Raw genomic sequence first — 26,156 nt, forward strand, 5'->3', positions numbered from 1 at the left:
GTAGTATCTTGAACGTCATCACGCAGAAAGGGTTACCGATGCATCAACTGAACCGCATCACACTTATTACATGCCCCACCACGCCGTCATACTCGAAGATCGTGAAACTACCAAAGTCCGAATTGTTTTCGAAATCAGCTCCAAAGCACCCGGAGCACAATCATTGAATGACATCCTCGAACCCGATTCTAATCTCAAGCCCGATATGCTGAAGTTATTACCCACTTTTCGCTTACACAGAATCGCAATCATAACCGACATTGAGAAGGCTTTCCTTCAAATCCTTCTGGACGTTCAGGACTGAGACTTCCTTCGTTTCTTCTGGTATCAAACCGCTTCGTCCGTAGAAGGTCAATTGCCCCAACTCGAACTATGGCACATGACATGCGTTCCCTTTGGCGCAACGAGTAGCACTTTCCTTTTGGCTACCACTATACATCATCATCTGCAGCTCCGGGAGGCTGCTTAACGATGGATGAGAAGTCGACTAACAGCACAGTTCTTTGTTGATGATCTCGTCACTGGCACCGAGGATACCCAAGAAGCCATAATTTTTTTCCGGGAAACTCTTAAGATTCTTGAAGCTGCAAGCATGCCAGTCCGGAAATGGCTCACAAACAGCCCCACTCTTCAGCAGGAGTTTGAACGCTCAGACTATACGCTAGCGTCAACGGTATCTGCTGAAGTATTGGGCATCACTTGGAATACCGGTCGAGATGATTCCTCAAATCCAGTCAATGTACAAAGCACCACGTCTTACGCAGTGTCTTCCGGCTTTTCGATCCCTTCGGATTTTTGGCGCCCTTCACGATAACCGCCAAGATTCTCTTCCAAAGTCTCTGGGAAGAAAAAAAAACGCCATGGGACACTACCCTCACGACTGCAAGCTCAATCGTATGGAACACCTGGTGCTCAGAGCTCGACCAACTTACGTCTTTTGCGCTGCCAGGTAATCTCGACCCGGGCAGCCCTGACCATGTCTCAAGTTGCTCGCTGCATGCTTTTTGCGATGCCAGCTTACACCCGTATGGGGCGGCTGTGTACTTTCGCAATCCAGAGACTTGCCGTGTCACTTTCATCGTTGCCAAATCGCGAGTGGCCCCTTTGAAACGTAAAGCCTTCCCACGCTAGAGCTAATGGCAGCTGTCCTTACAGACCAATTAGTCAGAACCGCCGCAGATACATTCTCAATCGCACGCGACAACTGCAACGCCTGGACAGACTCTATGATTGCTATTTTCTGGATTCGGACAGCACCTTCACACCTAACCCCTTTCGTAAGCCATCGTATCGTAGAGATCCAACGACACGACCCCTCTCATCTGTGGAGATACTGTCCTGGATGCGAAAACGCTGCTGATCTGCTTACCCACTTGGTATCTTCCACCACACTAACACAGAGCGCTCTATGAATCTCCGGCCTTCCCTGGCTCCAGCAGGCAACGACATGCTGGCCCCCAACACCAAACGCGGTTGAACAACCGCCAGATGCCATCGAACTCACTGACGTTGATGTCTCGCTACTACTTGTTCCCGGGCCTCCCACTGAGGCTGTGATTTCTCTGAACGACTTTAGTAGCTTTAACCGTCTACTCGGAGTAACGGCAAGGATTTTTCGCTTTATTCAACGTGCTAGAAGATCACCTAATGCTGCTTCGCAACATTGCAACGCTCATCGGTTAGCCAATGATTTGCACATAGCCGAGCAATATTGGATGAAGACTGTACCGCAAGAGGTATTCGGGCCAAATCCTGCCGTACACGAGCATTTGCGAGACCTCTCAGTCTTTCCGACTGAAGACTCTGTCCGACTTCCGACTTCTGTCCGGCTGAAGACTCGCCTAGCTTTCAGTGGCCTGAGCTCCTCCACGATGAACCCTATAATTCTTCCCTGCAAGCATAATTTCACGTGGCTCATGATAACGTACACCCACATACACCAGATACACACCGGTGTTCAAGGCACCCTCGCTCAACTGCGTGAGAGGTTTTGAATAATACGTGGACGCCAAGCAGTTAAAAGAGTCATATATGCGTGTGTCTTCTGCCGCCGGTTCGGGAGTAAGTTCACACGCCAAGCCAGGGCTCCACTTCCTCCAGAATTCTCTCCAGAAGCGAACCTTTTCATGTCATATGACTTGACTTCGCCGACCCGATTTACTATCGTATTGATCACTCGAGCACCACATCCGAAGTCACATATTGTTGTATTTACATGTGCTGTCACTCGCGCGGTGCATCTAGAAATTCCTCAATGAACACCGCCAATTTTATTCAGACCTTCAGGCGGTTCGTCGCTCGTAGGTCGATACCGGCCAAAGTCTACCCTGACAACTTCCGGACCTTCAAGCGGGCCTCCACGGACCTCGCTGAACTTGGCCAGTGAGTGATCCAGGCCGAACCCGTACAGCGCTACTGCGCAGTTCACAATATTTAATAGGTACTCCTCGCCGAGCGCGCAGCCTGGTGGGGCGGGTTCTGGAAACGACTGGTGAGATCAGTCAAAGACGCCCTGCGCAGGATTTTAGGGCGTAGCTCACTGACGTTCGAAGAGATAACAATCATCCTAACTGAAATTGAGGCCATGATCAATTCGTGCCCTCCGACATACCTCTCGGACGATCCCAAAGACCTTTCCCCACTTTGTCCATCTCACTTTCTGGTTGGAAAGTGCCTGACTCTTCTACCTGAACATTCTCAGACCAGCAGCACTACTGATGAAACCCGTTCATCGCTCCTCGAGAATGCCGAACTCCGACGGATGATTCTGGCAAACTTTTGGCGCAGGTGGACCCGCGACTACATATGCGAGCAGCCCTCCGTTCATCGCTTCCAGTGCAACAATATCGTACCCTTCAAGGTGGACGAGCTCGTGCTCCTATCCTCCAAACCGCAAGCAAGAGCTGCGTGGCCACTTGCATGTATCTCCGAGGTACAGCCAGGACGCGACGGAGTCATCCGAGCGTGCAAGGTAGTACTTCCTGACGGATCAGCAATACGTCGTCCCGTCCAGAACCTCCACAAGCTGGAGCTTTGACTTGAGTTGGCATCTGCGGCCTCGGATATCTCAGCTGCTCACTTTCGCCCGGGAAGTGTAAGAAATTGGAGACGACGATGACGTGTCCCGAATAACCTGTCAGGTGTTCCTGGCGCCTGCGTGTGTGTTTTCATTCCTCGACGACGGCCGACTGATTCGGCATAGTCTCTTCTGGGCTCGTCCCGGCCACATCGGGCAATTAAACTGCTCCTTCTGCAGTTGAAGTTGTTCTTTTCTACAATTATAATTCGCGTATGAGGTCTTCCTATGTTATGATTGACAAAAAAAATGAAAGTTTTTATATTCTGAACGCTGCATATACGTTTTTAAGACACACGCCGAAAGACTAGCTTTAGTTAGCACTGACAATCATAAAAATCTACTACGACACATTTCATGTAAATTTAACAATATATTGCAGCGCTGTACGTTTCGACAAATGCATGGTGAGGCTGAAGGGTGTCTTCCCCTCATATTATCTAACGCATTAGGCACGTAGCTAAAATGTTGAGGCTCCTTCAAGTGATCCGTATAGTTCCTTCCAAATACAGTACTTGTTTCCCGAAGTCCACAGTTCATGATTGCCTGGGTAGCCTGTATGTTAAGTGTAGGCGTATGTTTTTTGTTTTTTGTTTTTTTTCATTCCGTATTGGCGCAGCGAAGCAACTTGTACGCGTATGTTCAAATGTCACAGTTGTATCCGTCTGTGTAACGGCCTCTCATACTAACACACACTGCAGCTCCTTATGTTTTCTCTAAGAAATACAATGGTAATAAATATATGCTCACTCAGTTGTCTTGTTGTAAGAAGTATGCAGATTTCCCAGCCTTATGAGACCGAGATTTTCGAAGAGGTTAGCGCTCACTTTCACGTACGGTGTATCTGGCTTGAACATCTCTACCTACAAATGTTTCGAATTGCATTTTCAGGGAGATGAAAACGTAAACTGCATACAGAGTCACTGTACCACTCATTGAGCAAAAGCCATTAATGTTCCGCGAATAAGGTAGTAGCAGAGTAATATACCATTGCCACACAGACACAAAAATGACATGAAGTGCTTATTAGGGACGGTCACATCTATTCCAGTCGATTTCGAAAAACTAGGGTTCGCGTACGTGGGAGGTCCGCTGCGGTAGCCACGGGAAGAACCCCAGAATCGCGCCTAGGGGACGTCGCCTGGATGCTTACATTTGCCTGTGGATGCTCGGAGCTCAACCAGACGGTCACAGGCAGTTTCTGGTTGTGTAGGATAGGGTCATTTTATTCCTCCTGGAGCACTGATCATGGTATTGAAATTCCCACGCGAAAGAGCGGCTTACGCCGGGTTTTACCAACGCCGATCAACTTTAAACCAAGATCAAGCATCTGTTAAACTTGTAAAGAAGTTAGCCGTCAGTTAGTTTTCAATAACGTTAGTCAGTGATGTAAGGTGAATTTGTTAGACAAGTGTAGGCAGTGCGACCTGATTCCAAAGAACGATGTGGCTCATAGGCTGCAACAGTATAATCGGTGCGGTTCTATGAGCTACGTCGTTCTTTAGAATAAGGTCGCACTGCCTACACTTGTCTAACAGGTTATGGGCCCAGGACGACGTATCGACTATGGTTTCTAAAACGCCGAGTGGAATCTTCTGGCATTTCTGCAACAACTGCGACGACATACATTGAAGAAGCCTTGTTCAAGCAACATCGACTTTGCTACTGAGTGGTTGGCGCCTAAATCGTCTGAAGCAGTTAGGACGCAAAAGGGCTCAACACAGCGACGCTGCCGAAAGAAGTTTCTGGCAAAAGGTACGGTGTACGGTGAACAATTGCAAGGAGCGTGGGCCATTCCACGCCAAGTGATCCAGATGTGCCGCTCGACGTCCCTTAGAATTTGATGTGAATTTTTTTTACTGGTTCCTTATGACTCCAAAAGCGACAGAACGTTGGTCTTTTCTAACGAAGTTGAAATTCCTAGGGTGCAGAGCCCCTCAAAGATGCAGTGCTTGGCGAAAACCCATGTCATTTTAAACAGGTATTACGGTAACAGGTATTACGGCCCACCTAAGGCATGGAGAATGTTGAAAAAGCGTTTTTCACCATCGCATTCGACGGGCTCGACGCCTGTGGCGTGCACGAAATTTGCAAAGTTTGTGCAAGTTTAACAATTTTTTTGCACTATAAAATTTTAGAATTTCCTCCTCAAAATTTTTCGCCGTATAGCCCTGGTGTTGTACTTTCAACACACAAAAACCCAACACGGCTGGTGCAATGTAAGCCGCAGTAAAAAATCGGGAAGTTGCAAAAATTCGACAAAATGCACATTTTTGACCGAAAAATTCGGTGTGAGGAGGTCGGGATAGAAGCGTGATCAAAGTGTCATTCGATGCACCGTCTTCCTAGCAAGACGTAGCATAAAAATCTGAGAGGTACTTTTTATTAAACTCAAATAATATTTTGTTAATTGAAGGTAACTTCGCAAACGTGTATGCGCGCTGCGGCACACCGTACCGAATGAACAACTGAGCGGGTCAGTCACAAAACACTGGACGGAAAGAAAACACTATGCAGTTGCATTATTGAAAAGCACATAACGGTTGCAAACACGTGTTTGCCTCCGTCGAGACCCGATGGTTGTGCAGTGAGCGCTCATCAAGCTGGCCATCTTGCACTCTAACGGAACTTTTAGCCAGCTCGCGGTGGTGCTAAGTCAGAGATAAGTAAAGACATGCAGATTGGGGTTCATTGAGGCTTCATGGTACCATAGGGTTGATATTTGGCAGTGTGGGGTCCGGCATCCGTCAGTCGAGTCGGTGACATAACTAGAGCAATCACGATATGAACTGTGATCAAGTACTGCCTGCACCGAGCACAAGCGGAGAATGCTTTCACCAGTAAGTTCTTTGGATGTGCCATTGTTCCTTTCGTTTTCTTTTTTTTTTCATGTGTGTGTTAGCTCATTCCAGTATTCGGAAGAGAACCTTTTAGCTGTGCACTCCTCTTGCACTTGTAGAACTTACTTAGTATAGGGACCGTGCGACACCTAAAGGGGGCGCGCGGTATCCGACGTGATACCACGCCGCCCGTTCTATGCATTCTCAAGTGGAACCGTAGCTTGCGTGGCGACCGCCGTAATTAGAAGGGCTAATTTTCGAAGTGCAAATAATGGGGAACCTTTCTGGGGCGCGAACGAAGTGAATGGAAACAAACTGCACATAAGCAACCACCGTATTTATAATGCATCTAACAGTACGGAAGGAGAACAGCCACTCGCGTCTGTCCGGTCAAAACACCTGTAAGTGATACGTCGAGAGGATGGTTACTTGACTCCTCACAAAATCCTGGCTTGCTAGGGAAGGCATATACGTGTATTCCTCTGACTCCAGCCATTTGTAATATCATGTTTTTGACTGAGTCTTGTTCTTGTATTCATTTTGTCGTCTTTGCACACACATAGCTTCGTCACTGAATTTTACATCGTGCGTCCGTTTTATCCATACAAATAAACACGTGGGGTCACAACTTATTGCCTGAACTTGTACTGCAGTTTTTCCAGTATCTTCAGATACAATAACGCTAAAGAGATCCTCAAAGAAGAAAGTATATGACTTTATACCTCGGCTACCGCCGTAGGCTTGCGGGACGAAAGCTGTGAAATGGTCGGTGAGTAAATACTAAACCTTTTGGACAACGTAGAACTTCTGTTCTCACTGTGAGACTCATACCGGGAGCAATATCGGCTCTGGGCACTGGCGATGAAAAACCTCAATCATTATTACCGTCACGAAAGTGGCAACTGTAAATCATTGATCATTTTGCAGGTCCTCATTCAGTTTCATTGAAACTAGAACAAAATAAATAGAATATATTCGCTCATGTTGTGCACACCTCATGCAATGGCCGAACGCGCGTCACAAACGCTATTCGCTGCGAGTCTAGTGCCCTCGGTGATATTGGAAGCATCGAAATCACGAGAAATGAAACATCTGGTCCCTAATGAAGAGATCTTTTAGGTGCTGACACAGTTAGCCATGCAAAAGTTCCAGTGTGACAAAAAAAGACGCCCGCACTTCACATGTAAACAAAACTGGCTACCCGGCGGCTATCACGCAAGGTACTTTCTCCGGAGGCCGCATCGCGGCGCCACCAGTTTGTCGCACAGTCCCTATAGGTGTGATGTACGATCTTTTCGCTTTGTGCGCCAACAGTTGAGATGTACGCATAAGCGAAAATTTTGCCAGTCACGGGTGCTATCACTTTCGGTACCGGATAAGCTACTTCCGGGCATTTCTGTTGTGTACACAGCTATGATACATGTACTGCGTCATTCAGGTCAGGTCTAACGTTTCATTCATAGTCATCTTGCATACGGGGGATGGTAATTTCAGAAAAACGTGGGTGAGCGTACGAGGACATGCACATTTATACTGCTTGCCATGTGAAGACACTATAGCGCATGAGCAAGACCTTAAAAATGACTTCAGAGAGATCTGGGACTTTTCGACATGTTCTTTGGCTTAGATCTTGATTTTCGCAGTTCAACTCACAAAAAACCGCAAACTTTACCTCTTGTTACCGTTGCTTCATGGCAGTGATCAAACTCCAAGGAACAAGGCCATAAGTCCCACAGAACTCCCTGAAGTCATTTTTAAGGTCAGGCTCACACACTAGACCTCACACGGCAAGCAGTATAAATGTGCCTCTACTCGTACGCTCGCCAAATAACCATTCCTCGTATGAAAGATGACATCAAAGAAACGTTATACGTGACCTGAATAACCCAGTATCATAGATTTGTACACAACAGAAATGCCCGGAAATAGCGTATCTGATATCGAAAGTGATAGCACCCGTGATCATAGCTGGGCGTCCTCACTCCTGAGGTCTCTCATGAAGACGCCTCACCCTCACCTTACGACGATGAGGTGAGGATGAGTGAGGCCAGACCACGCTGAACGTTCCTCACGAGGACAGTCGTGAGGCATTGTTCCTCATGAGGCCCACCGTGAGGGCCCTCATGAGGCTAGTCGTCGTGAGGCCATCAATACGTGAGGTACAACGTATTCCATGAGGAGCCTTACGGATGAGGCCGTGAGGCCCTTTGTGAGGAACCTCGCGGATGAGGCTGTGAGGCCCTTTGTGAGGAACCCCACGGATGAGGCCGTGAGGCCTTTCGTGAGGGACCTCAGGGACGAGGCCGTGAGGCCTTTCGTGAGGGACCTCAGGGATGAGATATTGTTGAATGCAGCAAGAAACAACACAGGAAGAACGAAGTTGACGCCACGGCTGCTTTGCTCAGAGATGAGGCCGTGGGGAATTTCGTGAGGGATCTCACGGATGAGGCCATGAGGCCTTTCGTGAGGTACCTCACGAATGAGGCCATGAGGCGTTTCGTGATGGGCCTCACGGATGAGGTGATAAGTTCGGGCTTCTCTTTGGTGATGCCAAACACTAACGTTCAACATCACTGTGACAGTAACAACTGTTACCAAATTTATCCAAGCACTGCACGAAACCCAAATAAACAGTTTAATGCCGCGAGTATCATTAGTACCAACTATCCACAGTAGTTCAACGCCGACGTGTCATGTGAACATGACGGAACGTTCTTTTGAGGCTCATGTGCCTCTTAGTGATTTGAAGACACGTCAGGCCATGAGGGTATTCACGAGACGAGGGCTCGTGAGGATGAGGGGTCGTGAGGCAATGAGGGTCCTCATGAGGTGAGGACACGGGAGGATGAGGACCCTCATGAGGTGAAGATACGTGAGGTCATAAGGGTTGTGAATAGCCTCATGAGGTGAAGGAATGTGAGGATGAAAATGGTGAGGCCTCTCGGGATCCCGATGCCCTGAGGTGAGGTTTGTGAGGGCAAAATTTAAAATGGCATGTGAGGGTGAGGGCGACTGAGGTTTAGTTACTGGTAAGAAAAATTTGGTGAGGGTGAGTGAGGCCAATGAAGTCTGTGCTTCGTGAGGTGAGGATGAGTGAGGCCGCAGGAAAATGCCCACCTGTGCCCGTGACTGACAAATTTTTTTCTTATATACGTACGCCTCATCTGTTAACACACAAAGCGAAAAGATCGTACGTCACAGCTATACTAAGTAAGTTTTATATACGTGCAAGAGGAGTAGACAGCTAAAAGGTTCTCTTCTGAATTCTGGAATGAGTTAACACACACATGCAAAAAAATGAAAGGAACAATGGCACATCCGAGGAACTTACTGGTCAAAGCTTGTGTTCTGTACAGGCAGTACTCGTTCACTATTCATGTCATGATTACTCTAGTTATGCCACCGACTCAACTGCAGGATGCCGGACCCCACACTGCCAAATATCAACCATATGGTACCATGAAGCCTCAATGGACCCCAGTCTGCATGTCTTTACTTATCTCTCATTTAGCACCACCGCGAGCTGGCTAAAACTTCCGTTAGAGTGCAAGATGGCCAGCTTGATGAGCGCCCACTGCACAACCATCGGGTCTCGAAGGAGGCAAACACGTGTTTGCAACCGTTATGTGCTCTTCAATAATGCAACTGCATAGTGTTTTCTTTCCGCCTAGTGTTCTGTGAGTGACCCGCTCAGTTGTTCATTCGGCACGGTGCGCATACACGTTTGCGAACTTACCTTCAATTAAAAAATTATTTCAGTTTAACAAAAAGTACCTCTAAGATTTTTTTTGCTACGTCTTGCTAGGAAGACGGTGTATCGAATGACACCTTTGTCATGCTTCTATCCCGACCTCCTCACACCGAAGTTTTCGGTCAAAAATGTGCATTTTGGCGAATTTTTACAACTTCCAGATTTTTTACTGCAGCTTACATTGCACCGGCGGGGTTGGTTTTTTTTAAGTTGAAAGTACAACACCAGCGCTATATTACCAAAAAAATCATTTCACTTTTCATTTCATATCATTTATTTTCCTTTTGCGCTACAGCACTACTGCTTGACTAGGGCAGTACCCCCTTGCATTTGGCGTTCGCAGCAGCAAGTTAAAGAATTACATTACGTTTCAGTGCTGTACAATGGTAAGAAAGAATACCTGATGCTAACAGAGATATATACAATGGCTACCACACGTTGTACAGTGGTATGCAACGCAACATATGACGGAAACACAGAACAAAAACCTCTTTGTGGAACTCGGAACATATCGCGAAGGCTCGTGGGAGAAGCAGAGTAAATGTTAATATTCGCAAGCAAGAAACGGTTGAGAACTGTCGCCATTCTGTAACTCAAGGACTGTGTTCCATAATTCGTCCTATGAAACGGAACTTGCCATAAATTGCTCTGCCTTGTAGGTCGCACAGCAGATCTGTGTAGATTGCACGGTATCACTCTGGTTTACACTTCGCAAAATAAACTTCGAGAATAAACTCCTCGAAATAAATCACGAAAAAAATCCACGGTGTAAAGATAAAGCCGTAAAAATATCAACTTTTGCGATACAAACGCTGCAGATTCAATCTGTCAAAATAAATCGTCTCTGATTGGTCGACATGCACGCCAGCCTCAGAGCAGCGAAGGCTTTTGGCTCCCGCGTCTCAAAATAGTTCCCCGCTGTGTGAGACTTTTTGCGGTGGGCTGGGAACGAGAGTACCGAATCTGGACGAATCGTTCACTGTATTCTCCGCCGGCTATCAGGATTGTGTTGACACTGCAGTTAATGCTTTGTACTGCTGCTCGCCTGTCAAATTTGAGTATGTCGAACTCTGAATCCGTGTCCTGTCACCAAATGAGTTCCCGGTGTTGGTTCCAGCTATGGTTGATACCTGCTATATTACGAACATTGTCGCGAACATCGCCATTCTCCTGCAGGTCTGCCTTGGTTGTGAAATCGTAGAGTTGAAAAGTGACGATCGACGAAAAAGCCTGATTCCGATACCGTGTGGATGTGTTGTGTTTGTCCGTCTGTATGTGTTTGTGGGTGTTCCAGTCTCAAAACCGTAGAATCGTGAAATCGGAACCTGCCTGTGGTTTTCCTTGTGAGCCTACATTCTGATAAATGCAGGGAACAGGTACTCGACAGTCTCTCGAAATGCATTTCTGCAAATAAGCTGCATATGAATGTGAAGAAATTGTTTGTTTGTTTGCAAGAAAAAACTATTTTCTCTCGGATGAATAACTTGAGTCAGCAGAGGTGCCCTAATTTTTTGTAACCAGCATACGGTAATCTCAAAGCGTAACGAAATGAGATTCTCATTTCAGGAACATCCACATTGATTTGCGCAGCTTCCTAGACAACGATTTTCCATGCAAAAACTGCAAGAGATGTATCTAGACATAACACTTGGAGCACTTTGTTTTCACTGGTCTTTGGATACTCTGGAACCTAAGAATGCGATTTTCAAGGTCTTAAAAACCATGAAATTTTCTCACAGAAATGTTTGCATCTTTTTTATTCGCGTGGATATACAGTGCAAATTCTGGTTATCAGATGTCGGAACAGAAGAAAACCAAGCGCAATAAGTAACTGAAATCAGAAGTGTGAGAAATGAATGGCACCCTCTGTTGTATTTGTTTGCCTTCCTTTCTCTCCTGTGATCTTCACATTCAGAAATCCCCAAGTACGTTTATTAGGAGGTCACTCTTTATGCCAAGCACCCACGCCAAGAAGCGGTCTCAAATTTACGGTACCAGCTACTTCATTGTATGGTACCCTTGCACCTATTTTTACAGCTTTTAAATACTGTGCTGCAAAAATGTTCCAAAAGCCGGGGGAAGACGTATTAAGAAAAACACACAAATACACCGACTTAACACAACAAATCAACAATTTACTGCAGACGTTTCGTCTCCCATTCGAGAGGCATCATCAGTGCAAAAGGCGCAATGAGAGACACAAAAGTCGCTATTTAAGAAGGTCGACATAGATCTCCGGGAGAGGGCCACGGTTCACGTTGCACGCAAGTGGGGTGACCCACTTGCGTGGTGGAAGCTAGCTGGTACCCCACTACAAGGAAGCTAGCTGGTACCACAGTACCAAACAGGTGAATTAACATGAACATAATAACATAGCAGAGTGAATAACAACCACCATTATTGACTTAGTTTGCTTGGTCGATGGCAACTGAAGGTGGCATATTTCTTTCCTCAATTTTTATTGGTTTGTTCCAGCTAAAAAGAGAAGCCCCCCCATACACTGAGCAGCAGGGCATAATAAAACCCTCCATAAGCATCACTTTGTCTCTGTGGCTTTGGCAAACATGGCTTCGCCTCCACAAGCATGACTTTGACATAATTGCTTTGTGCCGTGATAAAGGGTACGATGACTGTGTTCGTAGTACCATTTAAAACGTTGGCACCTATAGGGCTAGATTGCAGCCCCCATTGCGTGCAGCTATTCTGATGCCTGCAGAGCTGTAAGCTGTTCTTCCTGGTGAAAGAAAGCTTGAAGACTACATATGTTGTGGCTCACTGCCAAAGAGATACGGTTGGAGAAGAAATTACTGGACATAAAGCACAGTGAGGCATGCTCCACCCAGGCCACAAGGAGGTACTATTACTTTGAGCCACCTTCTGTTAATGCAGCAAAAACACCTATTTACACTGAAAGAAACACTGTGGGCCTTTTTTTCTGTTGTGGTTGAAGGACACACGAGATCATAATAAATTGTTTCCAAAAGCTGTTACGTCGTATTCTGACATGATTTGAGCCATATGGTCAGCTGATGCTATAAGATCTACACAAAACACGTGCCAGTAGATTCTGAACATGCTATAGGAGAGGGTATGCCCTTGAAATGATGGGATTTGTTCACTTTCCAGATGACTTCAGGTGTGTGAAAACAATAATAAATTTTGACAAAGCTGTTATGAAGCAGCGACTGCAACTAATCTGTAGAACTTGGCAGAACAGTTGAATGCAAAATTTGTTCAAAGTGTGCTATAGGGTCATACAGATGGGATATGAATGAGCTGACGAAACGTTTTTCTTGCGTAAGAACAAATACACCTGTAAGGTTCTCAAAATGGAAAAGCAGAGTGTCGATTTTCGCAGAAAACAGCCACAAAGGCATCTTTTTTGTTTTTTTTGACTAACGAAGGAGCTGCAGCACATTACGGTGACATTTTTTTTTTGTTTTCTTAAAGAAAAATAAACCTGTAGATTTTCAGTATGTTATAGGAGAGGACTAGTGATACAAATAAGGGAAGCTTTCTTTTAGACGACCTATATGTGAATATACTATCTGAAAAAAAAGTATTTTTTGCAAGTGCTTGATATTCTCAAACACTTGGTTAAACAATGAATATAGATCAGCCTGATAGTTTTACGTGAAGCTTATCACAAGCAATCAGCTACAAGCATAATTACTCTGGGGCTGCTTCAATCAAATTTGCCGGAAATTTCTCGTAACTTTACGCAAAATGTGCTCCGTTTCTGAGTTCTCACTACGTCACCAGATTTATTCTTGTTCTACATGCCCTTTGGGATGGCAGGCCCGTGCTTCCCCTCTAACACAAGGCAAGGAAAGCGCACAAATGATGTATATGTAGATGTCAGAAGGAAGCTCGTAAGGGACAACTTCATATTTGGGCACAGTTTAATGCGCCCCCATTGTTCAAGAAAACAAAATGAGGATTTACATTCGATATATGCATCGTCTAAAAATTTCACACAATTTTTTTCAGTGATATTTAAGAGAGTCAAGCTACATCTCTGGCTGGTTTCGGCTGGAATAGCCCAGACTGACAGTTACACAAGCTGATGTATGTCAGCATTGAAAATATAAAGGAAAAAAGGCAATTTAAAATGCCTCACTCAATATACTACTTTTCATAGCTTACACCTTGACAGGTGTTTTTTTTAATCCTAAAATGGTTTTATTGCCAAAATCCACGAGAATGACTGTCATCACATTAACAAGTTTCAACTGTATACCAAGTAATAACAAACATGTGCTTACTTTTTCTGCAATCAAGATGTGAATTACATAATTGAGTTGCAGGCTTAAGTGAAAAATCACTGCTTGTGATGTCACTGGTGAGTGAGTACGGTACTGCTAGTGACGCAACATGTGATTCCAGTGTCTTTCACCCCACCCCATGTTATTTCATGAGCAATTAGCATCAGAATAAATGAGCTTGCATGATGCACTTATGAAAGGTAATTTCATATGTGCCGATAAACATACTGCAGGGCTAATTTACAATGTAGTTTGTGGCTGTGGAGCACACTCATATTCAGTACGCCATGTGAACTAGAGGAGCATTTTCTGCCATAAACATTAGATGAGCGACGATGCCAAAAAATGTAAGCACTGTTTACGTGCATTTGACAACCTGCATTTTTATTACTGAGAGGCTTTCTTCCAGGGTGTCGAACCGCAAAAAATACGGGTTCGGTTCGGGTTCGGGTTCGCGTTGTTTTGATTTCGGTCCGGTTCGGTTCCGGTTCGGCCACACCAAGAATCGAACCGGTTCGCAAACCGGTTCGCAGCCCCGAACCGGTTCGCGAACCGGTTCAACGCTTGCTTTTTATATGTTCCATAAAACTGCTTTTATCAGGAAATGCGTGCCTAATAGCTTACTGCTGTTGTCTGCATTGACGTCTCTAGCGGTGAGGTAGCCCTTTAGCGAGCGAAATGAGGAATGGATGAACACTTATGAGTCCACGCTGTTGAAGCGGTGTAGTCCTGCTACTTTCTGTTCCCAAAATCTCTTTTTTCACGCGCAGAGTGCCAGCAAGGTACACTTAAAGGAAGCCTAATAAGATGGACAGCGTAATATAGACGACAGTACTAGCCGGCATAGTGCCTTCGCAACGTGAATCGATCTGAAACCATACTGAAGCATGTCGAAAATAAGCCTGCCAGCCTTACTCTGTCCGAGCTCACAGCAGTGTACTAGTTAATCCACAACACAAAGGCAATATGTCACGACACAACTGCACTACCAATAAGTAGAACTACATTTACTTTTCAAGCCACGACCAATCAAACAGGCACCGTTCTGCGTACGCTCCTTCTCCACTTCTCATGTTTCTGACTTGTTTAATTTGTACTGCTCACGTGTAAAGGGGAATCTTGGGCGCTTATTTGAGCGCATATTCGTCCTGTAGAGCCACATAACTGGCCTACTCCATTCCTGTTTCCTTCGTCCGCGTGGCAGCTCGTCTCTGAAGAGTAGATGCCGCACCGCGTGCGTGGGGCGCTAGCCGCGGCGCTCACAAGGACAACTGCGCTTCAACATGTTAAAAAGACGCTGAAAGTATACTTACTATACGTCGTCGTCTCACTGCTAGGTGAAAATTTCTGAAATCCATGATATAGGCGCGTGATGATGATACGAATGTGTCTTCGTTCGGGGATAGAGAGGAACTCTTATGCTGACTTCTTTTATGTCCGAACCGTTTTGTTGCGAACCGGTTACCGCTATTATTTTTTACGGTTCTGCTCCGGTTCGGGTTCAACAGTGTCATGAAAATTTCGGTTCGGGTTCGGGTTCGGTTCCGGCAAAAATAACGGTTCGGGTACGGTTTTCGGTTCGGGTTCGGGTTCGGTTCGACACCCTGCTTTCTTCGTAGCTAGAGGGAAAAGGTGCTGGCAATGTGGCACATGTTCATAAACTGTAGAATCAGACACACAGAAAAAAACTGACAGCATATCATGATCTCGTGTCATTGTGTCCACTAGTATAACATTCATATTGATTTATTTCGAGAACCCCAAGGGTCCGGAGGACATTATATGGGGGGGGGGGGGGACTGGAGCGTAAGATACATTTACAGCAACTTGATAGAAACAAACAAGCAAGCAAAAAAGAACAACACAATTAGCAGTGAGTAAACAGGAAAATAAAGAAACGACGACAGTACAAACTTATATGAAAACAAGTATTAAAGCATGAAACAGGGAGTTCGTTCACATAAGTACAGATAATTAACAAATATGATAAGGGGGAGGAGAAAAATTTCATAGCAACTGACATACAAGCGTGGTGGTCTTGTGGGTGGAGTGAACGGGAGAGGGTGTTACAAAATAATGTATGGTCGATAATAGTTGCAAGAGATGATGGGAGGTTGTTCCATTCCATGGCAGTTGAAGAAAAGAATGATCTGGATAATGCATTGGTACTACAATGAAAGCGTGTGACCTTATTAGTGTGGTCGATACGAGGAAAAATGACACTCGAGCGGGTGATGGGCGATTGGTGCAGTGGCAAGATGAAAAAGAACCTATGGAAGAGGGATAACTTGGCAAGCGACGACAACACGGCGACGATGTTCGAGTGAGTCGAGATTAAGATTTGATTTTAATGCGGTGACAGAGGTATTGAATTAGTAGTCGTTTGAAATGCAACGGGCAGCCCGATTATGATGGGTTCTATGCCGTCGCAGGGATACTTTTGGGGAGGGTACCAAATTGGTGATGCATATTCCAGCTTGCTTCGTACAAGAGCCGTGAAGGTTTGGAGCTTAAGATGGAGGGCGCCAGCCTGAGGGTGCGTCTAACAAAGCCTAGGGAGCGAGAAGCGTTAGTTATTATCTGGTTGATGTGCTCGTTCCAAGTTAGGTTGGAGGAAAGGCGGATTCCAAGATATTTGTAAGAATCTGCTCGGGTTAATGTGATATTACTTAGAGTGTAGGGGAAGAGAGGAAGACAGGACACCCGTCTTCCAGTAAACGACAAAATGCGACACTTTGCAATGTTCAGAGGCATTTGCTACTCATTGCAACCAACACCTGATTAGTGAAAGGTCGCTTTGTAAGGTTAGTTGGTCAGAAGGAGAGAGGATTTGCCTGTACACTACACAGTCGTCAGCTAAGAGACGAATCGTCGAAGATATGCCTGAAAGAACGTCATTTATATAGATAAGGAAAAGGAGAGGGCCGAGGACTGAACCCTGAGGGACACCAGAAAGCACAGGTACATTTGGGGATAGGTGGTTGTTGCAAGTAACAAATAACGTACGATTAGTCAGAAATTGAGCTATCCAACGGACGACATACGGGTCGAGGTCAAGCAGAGAGAGTTTGTATAGAAGCTTAGAGTACGGCACCATATCGAAGGTCTTGCGAAAGTCTAAGGCGGCGGCGTTGGTCTGATGATGATTGTCCGCGTGGAGAAAAAATGTCGTGAACAAAACTGGCCAGTTGAGTTTCACACGAAAAGAGCTTCCGAAACCCGTGCTGCAAGGGACAGAAGAAGCATCTTTCTTCAAGGTACTTAACTACGTTGGAGAAGATTATGTGTTCGAGAATTTTACGTACTATAGAAGTGAGTGAAATGAGGCGGTAGTTATTAACGATGTGGCAGCTGCCTGATTTGTGAATAGGGACAATCCTCGCCGTCTTCCAGTCCTGCGGTAAAGCAGAATCTTGGAGAGACTGAGTAAATATGCAACATAGAATCTTGCTGGAAATAGATCTCGTGTTGTACAGAATCTTCGTGTTAATAGAGTCCGGACCAGCACTTGACGACAGCTTAAGTGACTCAATCATTTTACAAATGCCATGAGTGCTGATATGAATGTGGACCATAGGTGAGGAGGCGATTACTGGTAATGGAGTTTGGGTGTACCCGTTATCGGTGTTGAAAACGGATGAAAAGAAGGAAGCAAAAGCGTTGGCGCAGTCGTTGTTGGCGATAGTATCGCCGTTGGTGTCAGACTGATAAGGTGGTGTTTTGGCGGAGATAAAATTTTCCAAGATTGTTTTGGTTTATTCGACAAGAGAGACGGGAGGTCGATGGTAAAGAACGTATGTTTCACTTCCTTGATCGAGCGCCTGTATTCCCGTTCACAGTTGCGAAATTTAGCCCATGATACGCCGTCGCCAAGACGCTTTGCCTTCCTGAATAAACGCTTTTTCTTGGTTAGCAAGATTTTGAGACTTTTGGTGAACCAAGGATTGTAATCATAAGATTTCACTCTTATCTTTGGAACATCGTACTCGGTAAGGTATTTTATGTTGTCACGAAAGAGGGACCAGTTATCCTCAATGGAGTGAGGCGAGGCGCCATGAAAGGAATTTTCATACAGGACTTCAAGACCCTCGTTGATGGCTTGGAAGTTAGCTCGAGCGTAGTCGTATTTGGTTTTATCGTTGAATTTATGAACATATGGACGACTTGAAGAGATATGGAAGAAAATGGCCTTGTGGTCACTGAGACCATCAGTGACAGGCAAAGAAGTGATGTGCTTAGGATGGGAGGTTAAAACCAAGCCAAGGGTTGATTGTGTGGCATGAGTTATTCGGGTAGGATGTGGAATCACCTGCGATAGATTAAATGTAAGGCATAAATCCACAAACAGTGTCTCTTGTGAACTCCGGGAAAGATTGCAGTGGAGCAAGTCCCAATTTATTGATCGTATATGTATCAGGGTATATTGAAGGTATATATTACTGCATATGTATCAGGGCAGATTTCAAGCTTCCTGAGCGCGCGCAGACGGTGATCTCAGTTGTCTTGCGACGTAACAGACGGAGAAAGACAACGGCTGTCACACACACAGCCATCCCGAAATCTATGCCCATCTTTGTTGATGCACCCGCGAATCCACAGGAAGACTGCCGAAGTTCTCCCACTTGTATTAAGTACCTGTAGCTTGAACTACAAACAGTTTGGTGCACACTCCACAAAACGAGAACACCTGATTGCTGATTTCATGGGCGCGGCCATGCGAGCCGAGAAGGACAGTTCAACAGAGGAGCAATTTTAGGTGAGTTCGAACGTGGCCCTAGTCGTCGGTGCAACAATTTCCAGAGTGAACCGACCTCGATCAGCTCAGATAACGCTTTTTCATTCTTTTTCTTTTTAGTATTATTTATTATTATTTTTGATTCATTTCCAATTCTAATTCCAATTCTAGCTCAATCGCTCAGCGCGCTGACACTAGTGCAAAGTAGAGTCAATAAATCTCTCGCTTCCCTAAAGAGAAGAGTACTTGAAGTATATTCGTGTTTTGCGATTCCTTTTTCCTCTCTCTACGTTCCAGAAACATACGGTTTCCGAGCCAAGACAACATAGTTGCGAGCGCAGTTGACATACAGAAGTATATGCAGATCCCGTACCGTGAAGACCACCACCCCAAACGGTGGTTGTCACGGTTTCGGTTTTGGCCTATTTGCATGTCAAAATTCAGGGATGGATATTTTAGTACACGTACGTGTTTCAAAATTTTTAAACGTGATGTGGATTTGAACAGGACAGTCTCCCATATCGGTATCTGGCTTTTGTTCAAGACGTCCTTATTAGAGTTAATTAATGAATTGAATTGATTAGTCATCCTTATGAGTCATTATATGATGATTATATATGAGTCTTTCTTGGAAAAGATACGCGCACGTACAACTCAACTGTGAAAATGACGTGCTCTCGTGACTTTTTTTATAAAAATTTGTCCAAGCTGAAACGCACACACACATAAAATAAACGGGAACGTGCCACAAAGACATACTTCGTGGTCGTAGCTATTTTTAATGGAGATTTTTTTAATTAAAACAACTAGGAATACGTGTACATTGGTTTCGCACTTACGCGTATGCGAGCGGAGGAAAACCGTATCTGCAAGGTATTTTGGCATTCTAATTTTCATAATTCACTAAGATGTATTTTTTTTTATGAATCTGGTTTTCTTTCTTTCGAGAAACAGAAAGAGCAGAAATGTTGGCAATCGTTTCAGATATGAGATGAATCCTTCATCTGTATGCATCAAATTATTATCCACAGAGGTGACATTTGTTTGTAGTGCACCGTTTCAGGTTTTCCATTACGGAGATACCACGCTCGCACTAACTCAGAAATCCATCACGGCAAGGGGGAGCGAGCCCTAGCCCAACCTAACCTAACCTGAAGGAGAGCACTGCGGGACATGGCGTTAGAGATTGAGAAGTGCGGCATATACAAAGAGGTCCTCAGAGCGAAAATTCGGGGGGGGGGGGGGGGGCAGAGCCATCGTGAAAACTCGAGGAGCGGTGGACTGTTCCCCCTGCCCCCACATTCTGATTTATACCGAAACTAAACAGGAGCAGCTTTCCAAGCTAGGGCTCTGTAACGAACCGACAACAGTAAAAAACGATAAAGAAAAAAAAAGAAAGAAAAGAGAGGAAGGAAGCAGCAAAAAAGGTATATTCGCTTGAACCGCAACGGGACAAAAAACATTACAAACACGTTTTTCTTGTGCCGGCCATCGGCATTTAGCAGCCTTTCTGAACCCTGATGTGGATTACAGGCCCAAATATTGACAAATGAGCAAGCAAGCATCCTCGTTGCTCACTTTTTGGTGTTTTACGTCGTTTGAAGTGTAAATTATTGCGCCCACCACTAGTGCCACATTCGCGTTCACCTAAAATTGCTTCTCTGTTGAACTGTCCTTGTCGGCTAGCTCGGTTCCCGAGCGTTTGTGCGCTGAACTGAACTTCTATTTTTTAAAAACAACTTCAATATATTGCAGTTGTAGCGAGATAGCCTCCTTGGTTTTGTCGCATATTGCGTTCACTTCACCTGCTTTTTCTTTTCGCCAAGTGGTGTAACCCCCGCTTTGACTATTGCGGCCTCCATAAGGTCTATGTGTCAGTTTTGGAAACACTGATATTGTTACATGTGACACATTGTAGTGTACTGCAGCCACCTTCACTGTCTGACTGATAATTTGCACGGTTACTTCCTTAATATTATTTGAATAACTTTCATCTGATACTGTACCATTAAATAGGATAGGAATCCATTATGGTTTAGAATTATTTTTCCTTTGCAATGTCACCACACTAATCTTGGTGACAAGTTGTCTCTCATTAAATTCCTTTTGAGTTGTATTTCACACTCTTTACAGCATAATGTAAGAATGAGAAAATGTATGCTCCACATGTTCTCAGCATCCTCTACAGCAACTGCTTTTGGGCTTAGAATCCAGAAACTACACACGAAAAAACAAAAACAAATGTAGAACAGACGACACAACAAAAAAGACACGACCAAATGATTGGGACTGTGCTATAATTTTTTTTTTTGTGTGTCAATCTGGTTCTGCATTATTGTGAACATGTGCCATGTTGCCGGCACCCTTGCCCTCTTCTCACAAAAACAGCCTCAGACATCAAAATGCAGACAAAAAAGTAGAGAACTCCAACTTAACATAAGAAGAGGGAACAAAGATGTTGACACAGGAAGCTTCTAGAGTCTTGGCACATACGCGGTGACCCCTCGGTTTGTAACAAAAACCGTGGCCCCTCCCCGAACAATACTCCCATCTCCTTAAATAGCGACCGGTTGTGCAATTTCTCATTCAGTTTGGCACTGATGATGTCCGTCGCATGACGGACGAAACGTCTGAGTAAACCTTGTTATTTTGTGATATTAAGTCGGAGTTCTCTACTTTTTTGTCTAGTTATGTCGTCTCCCGGCTTGTGGAGTATTTTTGCATAAAGTGCAGGTTGTGAGAGGCACATAAACACTGCTTACATTGCTGACCTGTCTATGACAAGACATGTGAAAGGATTGCCAAATTAAAATTCAATATTACAAAAATGATTCTGAAATACATAATGCCAATAGGAGGGAGAGTAAACATTGGAATAACAGGTAAAGGTAAAACACTGAAGTGTTGGCTCTATTTAGCCCATGACGTATATGTTGTCAAACATTAACTTCTTGCATTCAACATCAAGGTGCTATACCTATTCCATCTAAGCGACTCGTCTTTATACGGACACGTGGCACACCATTTTGGCGCAAAGATTTGTGGCGGCATTGCCAGCGCCATCACATCAAGGCGCGAATAATAAATAGCCTTGCCTCGCTCAGCCCGAGCTCTCGCTCTGACCTGGCAATTCCACCGCCATGTTGTTGCCTGGTCTCGTTAGTGTTTAGTAGCACTACAGTGGTGACCCGAACAATACCTTGGACAATACCTGACGGACCTGGACATGGCAGGCGTCAATTCCTCCGGCTTCTCGGAACTGCCCGCTCCGCCTGTTTCCCAGGTCAGCTTCGAAAGCTCCGCCCACGCCTTGTCTCAGCAGGTTCGTCACCTTACCCAGCTGGTCGCAAACCTTTTATGCCGACCACGATCACCAACTTCCTGCCGCGCTGACCATCGCGCAGACTCCCCATCGGTTCCTGCGCGTTCCTGCTCCCGAACCTCCAGCAGACTTTGTCGCTACCACCACCGTTTCGGCGCCAATGCACAACGCTGCCTCCTACATTGCTCGTGGTCGCGACAGCCGAAAACCCTTTCCACGACAAGCGCGCCCGAGTCCACCAGCAGCTGCCTTTTCCACATCATTGACCGTACCACCGGGATGCGCTTCTTCGTTGATACGGGCGCGGAAGTAAGCGTCATACCCGCCGACAAATTTTCACGCCGACCCCGACAGCAATGCTTCAGCCTAAGAGCCGCCAACGCCTCTACCATACGCGTTTACGGCCAACGGTCTCTAACCCTCAACATCGGGCTCCGAAGAGATTTTAGGTGGCTTTTTCTTGTCGCCGACGTCACCCAAGCAATCCTCGGAGCAGACTTTCTCAACAGTTTCAAGCTGCTCGTCGACGTCAACGGCAGGCGCCTCATTGATCGCTCAACGTCCCTGTAAGTCTGCGGCCTTAACCTCACTGCACCACCATCCCGCGTACTATCTTGCACTGCGCCGGACGTCCCCTTCGCCTCTATCCTGAAGGATTTCCCTGCGTTGACTCAACCACCCGACTGGACGAAACCCGTACAACACGACGTTGTTCACCACGTTTCCACCCGTGGCCCACCAGTTCACTTCCGCCCGCGGCGCCTCGCACCCGAAAAGTTCCGCGTGGCAAAGGCAGAATTTGACCACATGCTTGAACTTGGTATCATCAGGCCATCATCCAGTACGTGGGCTTCGCCGCTGCACATGGTGCCAAAGAAGACCGGAGACTGGCGCCCGTGCGGCGACTATCGCGCATTGAACAAAGCAACCATCCCCGATCGCTATCCCATCCCGCACATCTTGGACTTCTCAGCTCATCTCGAAGGCGCCACCACGTTCTCGAAAATAGATCTCGTCCGAGCTTATCATCAGATTCCTATGGCAGAGGAGGATATACCAAAAACCGCCATTACGACCCCATTTGTCCTGTTTGAGTTCCTTCGAATGCCCTTTGGCTTGCGGAACGCTGCCCAGACTTTTCAGAGGTTCATCGACAACATCGTTCGCGGATTACCATTTGTCTACGCGTACATGGATGACCTCCTCGTCGCAAGCCGCTCCCCAACAGAGCACGAACAACATCTTCGGGCGCTCTTTACCCGCTTGCGACAGAGCGGCATCATTATCAACGCCGCTAAGAGCGAATTCGGAGTCGGAGAACTCGACTTCTTTGGCCACCATGTCAACAGCCAGGGCATCATGCCTTTACCATCCCGAGTCGCTGCCATTCAAGACTTCCCGCGGCCCGCTTCCGTGACCAAACTACGACAATTCTTGGGGCTGGTGAATTTTTATAGGCGCTTTGTGCCATCATGCGCAGCCAAACTGAGTCCCCTCGAAGCTCTGCTCGCCACCAAGCGCTCGAAACACTCTGTGCTGGTTTGGACCCCTGAAGCCGCAGCTGCCTTCCAGGCAATCAAACAGGCAATCGCTTCATCGTCCCTTCTATTCCATCATCAACACGACGCCCCAACGTCCATCATGGTCGATGCATCCAGCACAGCTGTCGGCGCCGTCCTCCAACAACGTATCTCTGGCGCTTGGCGCCCTCTAGCATTCTTTTCACGCAAGATGAAGCCCCAGGAGACTCGCTACAGTGCCTTCGGTCGCGAGCTCCTGGCCATATATCTCACCGTCAAGCACTTTCGCCATTTCTTGGAGGGCCGACAATTCACTGTATTCACCGATCATAAGCCCCTCGTCTACGCATTTTCTTCATGGAGCACAAGCTACACCCCTCGTGAGACCCGCCACCTCGCATTCATCTCGGAGTTCACCACAGACGTTCAGCACATCAGTGGTGCAGATAATGTGGTGGCGGACGCTCTCAGTCGCGTCAGCTTCATTGGGACAACCTGTCAGTCTTCGCTCCTCGACGCACTGGCCCAGGCCCAATCATCCTATCAAGAACTCGCATCTTTCAGAAGTGACCCTTCGTCTTCCTTAACCATAGAGGATGTCGACCTGCAAGGCGCTACACAGCCTGTCGCGTGCGACACGTCACAAGGTCGACCCCGCCCATTTGTTCCGGCGGCACTTCGACGAGAAGTCTTCTCGACCTATCATTCATTGTCCCATCCTGGCATACGCGCAACTCAAGAACTCATTTCTCGGCGCTAGGTCTGGCCCTTCATGAACAAGGACATCAAGCGCTGGGTTTAAGCCTGCATTCCGTGTCAGCGGGCTAAGGTTCACAGGCACACCCGCCTCCATCCTTCTCAGTTTCCCGCGCCAGACAGCCGCTTCGCTCACATCCACATCGACTTGGTGGGACCACTCCCAATATCATCCGGCTGTCGTTACATCTTCACCATCATTGACCGCTTCACCCGTTGGCCCGAGGCTGTACCGGTACCCGACGCCACTGCATCCACAGTTGCAGCCGCCCTCTTGAACACCTGGGTGTCGCGCTTCGGTGTACCCTCTATCATCACGTCAGACCGAGGTCCCCAGTTCGAGTCCGCCCTCTTCTCTAGACTCGTCAACACACTGGGCTGCAAGCGGCTTCGAACGACTGCCTACCACCCGGCGTCAAACGGCCTCGTGGAGCGCTTCCACCGACAGCTCAAGGTTGCCCTCCGCGCTGCTCCCGAAACACCCTGGCCAGAAGTCATACCGCTCGCGCTCCTGGGGATCCGTTCCACCTTCAAACCTGACATAGGCTGCGCCGTCGCCGAGATGGTATACGGCACGTCCCTACGCCTCCCCGGAGATCTCATTTGCCCGTTGCCAGGCAGCACTGCTCTCTCACCAGCTGACTACGTTTCGCGGCTCCGCCGTACTATGGCTGCCCTTCGTCCAGCAACATCTCGGCCCTCGCGTGTGTCCTCGGCCTTCCAGCATCCCGACCTCGCCTCCTGCACACACGTCTTTGTGCGCTGTGACGCTGTACGGAAGCCCCTGCAACCGCCCTACACAGGCCCTCACCTTGTGCTGCGCCGTTCACCCAACTTTTACACCATTCAGCTGAACGGCCGCGAGGACACTGTTGCCTTAGAACGGCTTAAGCCGGCGTACGTCGTCGCTGTACCACCGTTGCCGCCCTCCTTCTCCGTGGAGCTACTCTACGACTTACCCTCCACGGCAAGCTGTCCGCTCACTACTCCAACTACTCTTCCCCCACCGTTGCCTTCTAGGCTGTCTACCCGACTCAGACCGCCCCGACAAGTCACTTGGGCTCAAAAACTCGTTTCTATCCGCCTGCTTCCAGCGCTTGGCTAGGGGGGAGGCCCTGTGGCGGCATTGTCAGCGCCATCACATCAGGGCGCGAATAATAAATAGCCTTGCCTCGCTCAGCCCGAGCTCTCGCTCTGACCTGGCAATTCCACCGCCATGTTGTTGCCTGGTCTCGTTAGTGTTTAGTAGCACTACAGATTTGATATCTCTGCTTGTTGGACATATCAAGCAAATACTGTGCCAAAATTGTGTTACCTACATGACATGCTGCATCTGCTGAGATATGTTACGGGAGAAATACTCCTGAAGCGAATAAAGGAAGTGTATACGAGTACATATGCTTTGCAAGGTTGTTCCAAAGTTCGTTACAAAGTATGTTCGTATTGAATTGGCAAAGCATTAGTCATCTCATAACAAAGTGATGAAAGAAACTAGTGAGAAATGCCAAGCCGCAAGCACTGTTGCATGGCCATGTTCACAATGGGAAGTGACGCTTTTCACTTTGCGTACCGCGGACTGACTATGCTCAATGAGTGGTTTGTAGTGTTTATGATTGATGTAGGCCGTAGCAACTACCGATGAACTTTGCAGATTGTGCAACGATATGTTTTGTGACGAAGACAAACCTGAATATATTCCCATGTAATTTTGATCCGACAATTAATTGAGTTGAGGGTTTCAGGTATTTAGGTGTGCACCTCTCTTCTGATATTTAGTGGAAATCACACAGTTGTTACGCATCCTCTATGCCTCTTTAAAAAAATGTCTTCTTGAAGTGGACATGAAAACTACCTTTCGGAGACAGTACACTGCTGGCATACAAAACCCTTG

At 46.6% G+C, this 26,156-nt stretch overlaps 1 protein-coding gene across 1 annotated transcript in view; it reads right to left on the bottom strand.

Moving 5' to 3' along the window:
* LOC135381923 (neprilysin-1-like) overlaps window positions 1-26,156 on the bottom strand; it is a 178,002-nt gene that overhangs the window by 123,860 nt on the left and 27,986 nt on the right. Inside the window, exon 2 of the mRNA XM_064612572.1 lies at window positions 3,827-3,939. Coding sequence (XP_064468642.1) covers window positions 3,827-3,939 — 113 coding nt within the window. The remainder of the gene's footprint in view (window positions 1-3,826; window positions 3,940-26,156) is intronic.

This window comes from Ornithodoros turicata, chromosome 1 (assembly GCF_037126465.1).
Source record: "Ornithodoros turicata isolate Travis chromosome 1, ASM3712646v1, whole genome shotgun sequence".
In the NCBI taxonomy this organism is placed as follows: domain Eukaryota; kingdom Metazoa; phylum Arthropoda; class Arachnida; order Ixodida; family Argasidae; genus Ornithodoros; species Ornithodoros turicata.